The 6,095-nt window shown below is 39.8% G+C and overlaps 1 protein-coding gene across 1 annotated transcript in view; it reads left to right on the top strand.

The window, feature by feature from the left end:
• The window catches only part of CBL (Cbl proto-oncogene), a 98,384-nt gene that overhangs the window by 22,761 nt on the left and 69,528 nt on the right, over positions 1 to 6,095 (top strand). Inside the window, exon 2 of the mRNA XM_017870469.1 lies at positions 3,383 to 3,630. Coding sequence (XP_017725958.1) covers positions 3,383 to 3,630 — 248 coding nt within the window. The remainder of the gene's footprint in view (positions 1 to 3,382; positions 3,631 to 6,095) is intronic.

Raw genomic sequence — 6,095 nt, 5'->3', positions numbered from 1 at the left:
ATGTTTCTTTTCTTTTCTTTTCTTTTTTTTTTTTTTTTTTGGATGGGGTCTGGCTCTGTCTCCCAGGCTGGAGTGCAGTGGCCGGATCTCAGCTCACTGCAAGCTCCGCCTCCCGGGTTTACACCATTCTCCTGCCTCAGCCTCCGGAGTAGCTGGGACTACAGGCGCCCGCCACCTCGCCCGGCTAGTTTTTTGTATTTTTAGTAGAGACGGGGTTTCACCGTGTTAGCCAGGATGGTCTCGATCTCCTGACCTCGTGATCCCCCCGTCTCGGCCTCCCAAAGTGCTGGGATTACAGGCTTGAGCCACCGCGCCCGGCCAGTGGATGTTTCTTAATATAAACTATGTTTAGTTTTCAGTTTTTGCTGGATATTAATCTGTAGTTACAGTGTCAGTCTCCCCCACCTCCTTCCACAGACTAACATAGAAACCTACAATTTTAATATTTTTATTGTAAAATGTATTGTTTGTAAATACCTGACTTACTTTTGGAATGTAGCGGTTGTAAACTGGGAGCTGTCTGTATTTGTTTTATTAATATGAGTTATTAACTCTGTTGTACTTAGAATATAGTTATCTTGTGAGGTGGAGTCTTTTTTCCCGGGCCATGTTCTTCCCTTTTGACTTAAACACTTGATAGGAAGAAGAGCTTTCTAAAATGCTGTGAAAATATTCATGAACCAAATGTTTTTTGTTGATTCGGCTTGTCTTTATGTGCTAGGCTTATATATGGGGCTAACTGGATGTGGTGGCATGAGACTTTAATCCCGGCTATTCGGGCAGCTTAGGCAGGAGGGTTGCTTGAATCCAGGAGTTCGAGGTTGCAGTGAGCTATGATTGAACCACTGTACTCCAGCCTGAGTGACAGAGTGAGTCTCTCAAAAAAAAAACAAAAACAAAACAAAAAAAACTTAAGAAAACAAGAGTTCAAGAAATGTTGTATTGAGAATGACGTATCTTAGTTTTACAATTTTCATATTATTTCAAGAGTTCTGTTTTTTTTTTTCTTTTTTTTTCTTTTGAGATAGAATCTTGCTGTTGCCCAGGCTGGAGTGCAGTGGCATGGTCTTAACTCACTGCAACTTCCACCTCCCAGGTTCAAGTGATTCTCCTGCCTCAGCCTCCCGAGTAGCTGGAATTACAGGCATGTGTCACCATATCCGGCTAATTTTTGAAGAATTCTTGATCATTAGTTATTAAATGGAAATTTATCCTAAGGAAATAATCTGATGTATAGAAGACTGAAATGCCCAAGCATGTTCATCACTGTGATGTTGCAGTAGTAAAGACTTGAAAACAAAATAAATGTTAAAACAAAGTTGGGGGGAGATGGTTAAGATATGTTATTGTCTATCCATAGGCTAGAATTATTTAAATATCTCAAAAAAGTTTATAATGAGCTTTTGGTGACACAAGAAAATAAGTATTTTTAAATGTGAAATGAAAACGAGAATGTCAGACATGTGCTTCCATTAATGTTAGCTTAGGTTGTTTTGAACCAAATAACTGCTAACAGCTAGAAAAGCTAGAAGACATAGAATTATTATCAAGACAGTAAGAAATTATGCCAAATTTGGGAAGTTGAGGAGAGCTGTGAGAAATTTATTTTCATGTAATGTGTAAGAGATCTAGTTTTGTTTTTTTTTCCATATGGAGAGCAAAGTTTTCAATAGTTTTCTCTTGTATTCTTGATTTTAATGTTCACCACCAATACTGTATTTCCTTATGTACATGTATGAGTCTGCTTCTGGACTTTCTGTTCCAATAGTTTGTCTTTTCCAGACACAGAAAAGTCCGTGTCAATAGAGAGCACAAACAAGTTAGGTAGAAATCTAAATTTATTTGTTTGACAAACACAAAATGGACTAAACTTACCAGTTAGAAAACAATGATTGTTACATTGGATTTTTAAAATCTGTCTTTATGATCTTTAAAAGAAACACTTAAAACATAACTCAGAAAAGTTGAAAGTAAAAGATGGGATGAAGAATTACCAGGCAAATTCTGAGTCTAACTGTAGGACTCTCAGCTCCAGGCTTTGCTGGGTCCAAGACCTGTCTGTTCCTGTTCCTCAAGCGGTTGTTAAAACTCAAACCCCAGTAATTCCAGCACTTTGGAAGGCTGAGGCAGGCGGATTACCTGAGGTCAGGCATTCGAGACCAGCCTGGCCAACATGGCGAAACCCCATCTCTGCTAAAAATACTAAAATTAGCTGGGTGTGATGGCAGGTGTCTGTAATCCCAGCTACTTGGGGAGGCTGAGACAGGAGAATCACTTGAACCTTGGAGGCGGCGGCTGCAGTGAGCTGAGATTGTGCCATTGCACTCCAGTCTGGGCAAAAAGAGCAAAACTCCATCTCAAAAACAAAAAACAAACAAAGGTCTGGGCGCAGTGGCTCACACCTGTAATCCCAGCAGTTTGGGAGGCTAAGGCTGGTGGATCACGAGGTCAGGAGTTCGAGACCAGGCTGACCAACATGGAGAAACCCTGTCTCTACCAAAAATACAAAATTAGCCGGGCATGGTGCTACATGCCTGTAATCCCAGCTACTGGGGAGGCTGAGGCAGGAGAATCGCTTGAACCCGGGAGGTGGAGGTAGCGGTGAGCCAAGATCACACCATTGCACTCCAGTCTGGGCAACAAGAGCAAAACTCTGTCTCAAAAAACAGACAAAACTCTGTAATCCCCTAGATTACAGAGATTTACCTCCCAGGGCAGTCATGTCCTTTATTTCTGTCCCTGGGAATTGTCTTTAGTCTATTATAGGGGTCAGGCTGGACGCAGTGGCTCATGCCTATAATCCCAGCATTTTGGGAGGCTGAGGCAGTTGGCATCGTTTGAGCTCAGGAGTTTGGGACTAGCCTGGGCAACATGTCTCTACAATAAAAACAATTAGCTGGGTGTGGTTACGTATGGCTGTAGTCCTAGCTACCCAGGAGGCTGAAGTGGGAGGATCACCTGAGCCTGGGGATTTGAGGCTGCACTGAGCCATGATTGCTCCATTCCACTCCAACCGTGAGACCCTGTCTCAAATAAATAAATAAATAAAAATATTGTGGGGATTAGCAGTATATTTAAAAGCAGTATATTTAAAACATCTGGCATGTTTTAGGCATTTATGTGGATGTTTTCCCCTAGTTGTTTGGTCTGCGTGTTATCTGTACCATTAGTCTCTCAAAGGGATTTAAAAACACATTCTTCTGGGGACCACTAAAATTTTAAAATGATTGCCTGTGGGCAATGGGGTTATGGATCTGTTTCTTATATTCTCATGTATTTTTCATATTTTGCAAAAAAGCACATATATCATCACTTTCTTAAACTTAAGGGAGCTGTCCTTAAAATTCTCCAAGTAATAGCCCTTCTTTTTCATTTGTTGCAGGTGGTGCGTTTGTGTCAGAACCCAAAGCTGGCGCTAAAGAATAGCCCACCTTATATCTTAGACCTGCTGCCAGATACCTACCAGCATCTCCGTACTATCTTGTCAAGATATGAGGGGAAGATGGAGACACTTGGAGAAAATGAGTATTTTAGGGTATTCATGGAGAATTTGATGAAGAAAACTAAGCAAACCATAAGCCTCTTCAAGGAGGGAAAAGAAAGAATGTATGAGGAGAATTCTCAGCCTAGGTAATGGAGAAATACTACACAAATAATAATGCAGGTCTGTGACTGCCTGAATGGGTAACACGTAGAAGTAGTTGAGTTGGTTTTAATTTTATGTTAGTAGGAATGGAAAGTTGACATTTGATTTAAAGGTATAGTTTATATAAAAGGTTGCCATGTAGGACATTGTAGTATCCCTAACTCTGATTTATTTGCTTACCTCTGAAAAATCGTTTACTGATAGTAATGAAAATGAGTTGGAGGCAGTAGGTCCTTTGGAGAACCTGAAGATCGTGAAAGTTTGTGAGTAGATGGGAGTTTGGAAGAAAGAAGATTGGAGTTAAGTGGAGTTTGGGGGTAAATAAGAGGCCGATCTTGCCCAAAGCTGTAGCATATTAGGTAAATTTATGTGTGGGATAATAGGGGAAAAAGCCACTAGTTTAACTTTTTAAAACATGAAGCTATGTGAAATGATATTTTCTTTACAGGTAAAAGTAACTTTTCAAATAAAATAGGTAGAGGTGAATGCAGTTAATTCAATAAATATTTGAAGGGTCACTATGTATTCTTTTGTATTAATTTTATTATTATCATTATTATTATTTTTTTGAGACAGAGTCTGGCTCTGTTGCCCGGGCTGGAGTGCAATGGCGCGATCTCGGCTTCTAGGTTCAAGTGATCTCCTGTCTCAGCCTTCTGACTAGCTGGGATTATAGATGTGCACCACTATGCCTGGCTAATTTTTATATTTTTAGTAGAGATGGGGTTTCACCATGTTGGCCAGGCTGGTCTCCAACTCCTGACCTCAGGTGATCTGCCCGCCTTGGCCTCACAAAGTGCTGGGATTACAGGTGTGAGCCATTGCGCCTGGCCCTCTTTTGTATTTATTAAATACCAGAAACTATAGGCTATCCTGCAGGTTGTTAGCTTGGCTGTCATAAATTACATACTGGGAGAGAAATAAGTTAACTGTATGTGTGAATGTAATTGTGTTTGATTTTGTTCAATTGGAACTAAATATTAACTCATCTAGAATGAGTAATAAAATAATTCCACTAGAATTTTTTAGTGAGTAAGTTACTATCGAGGAGTGACTTGAATTAGAAGGAACAGTATTTCTGAAGACATCTGGTTACCATGCATGACTTTAGCGGTAACATACTAAATGGTGTCCTTGTTGTCTACTTTCCTTTGGGCCTGTTGGCCTAGATTCTGGCAATCCTAGCTCTCAGTTAAAATTTTATGCACATGATTATCCATATTACCATTATTGCAACAAATTACTCAGGTGTAGTCTGAATAATGTACTCTAAATGTCCATCTTTTCTTTCTTTTTTTTTTTGTTTGTTTGTTTGAGTCTTGCTTTTGTCACCCAAGCTGGAGTGCAGTGGCGCGATCTTGGCTCACTGCAACCTCCACCTCTTAGGTTCAAGCGATTCTCCTGTCTCAGCCTCCCGAGTAGCTGGGATTACAAGCATGCACCACTGTGCCCGGCTAATTTTTGTATTTTTAGTAGAGACGGAGTTTTGCCATGTTGGCCAAGCTGGTCTTGAACTCCTGCCCTCAGGGGATCTGCCTGCCTCAGCCTCCCTAAGTGTTGGGATTGCAGGTGAGAGCCACTTCTGCTGGCCTGTCCATCTTTTCTTAAAAAGATTCTGATGAGTGAATTCAATCCATAAGAACCTTTGTTCTAGTTTATCTGGAAGTGAACTTTATTCCTTTTAAATATTCAAATTTCGTAACTTGTTAAAACCGCGACTGTATGGACCTTTTAGCTAGCTAGTGATTTTGTATTGCTGAGTTTCTAAAAAATAATTTTAATTCATTAGGTACCAAAACTTAAAAATTTTATTTACCATGTACTGTGAACTAGGTTCTGGTTCTAGGAGGTGAAAAGGAAAGTTAAGCATTTAAATTTGAGGTGATATGACAAATGCATTAATAGAGATATGTACAAAATGCTATTGGGAGACAGGCACAGTGACATGCATCTGTAGTTCTAGCTACTCAGAAGACTGAGGTGGGAGGATTCCTTCGGCACAGGACATTGAGACCAGCCTGGGCAACACAGCGAGACCTCTACTTAAAATAAATGAAACATTTTTAAAAAGTACTGTGTGAATACAGTTTTGTCCAGTGGCACCAGAGAAGGTGGCTTAAAGGACTTGTAATTTGAATTAGAGTTTGAAGGATAAGTAGGAATTTTCTAGGCAGAGAAGAAAAGTCTTAACACAGTGGCATGAAAATGGAGGCGCTGGTATGTTTAAAATAAATAAAAGTCTGGTTTGGTTAGAATTGTGGGAGATAGATATGCTGGAAATACAGGTTGAAGTCAGATTATGAAGGGCTGTTTTTTGACTGCTAGACTTTCTCCTATAGATGGTAATTTTTGACTTCTAGACTTTCTCCTATAGATGATAGGCTGTCATAGAACAGGTTTATTTTAAAGAGCATTTCTTTTTTCTTATTTATTTATTTATTTATTTTTT

Source organism: Rhinopithecus bieti, unplaced genomic scaffold (assembly GCF_001698545.2).
Source record: "Rhinopithecus bieti isolate Rb0 unplaced genomic scaffold, ASM169854v2 scaffold_5002, whole genome shotgun sequence".
Lineage (NCBI taxonomy): Eukaryota > Metazoa > Chordata > Mammalia > Primates > Cercopithecidae > Rhinopithecus > Rhinopithecus bieti.
The sequence above is the reverse complement of the archived record's forward strand: the minus strand, read 5'-3'. Positions and strand labels throughout refer to the sequence as shown.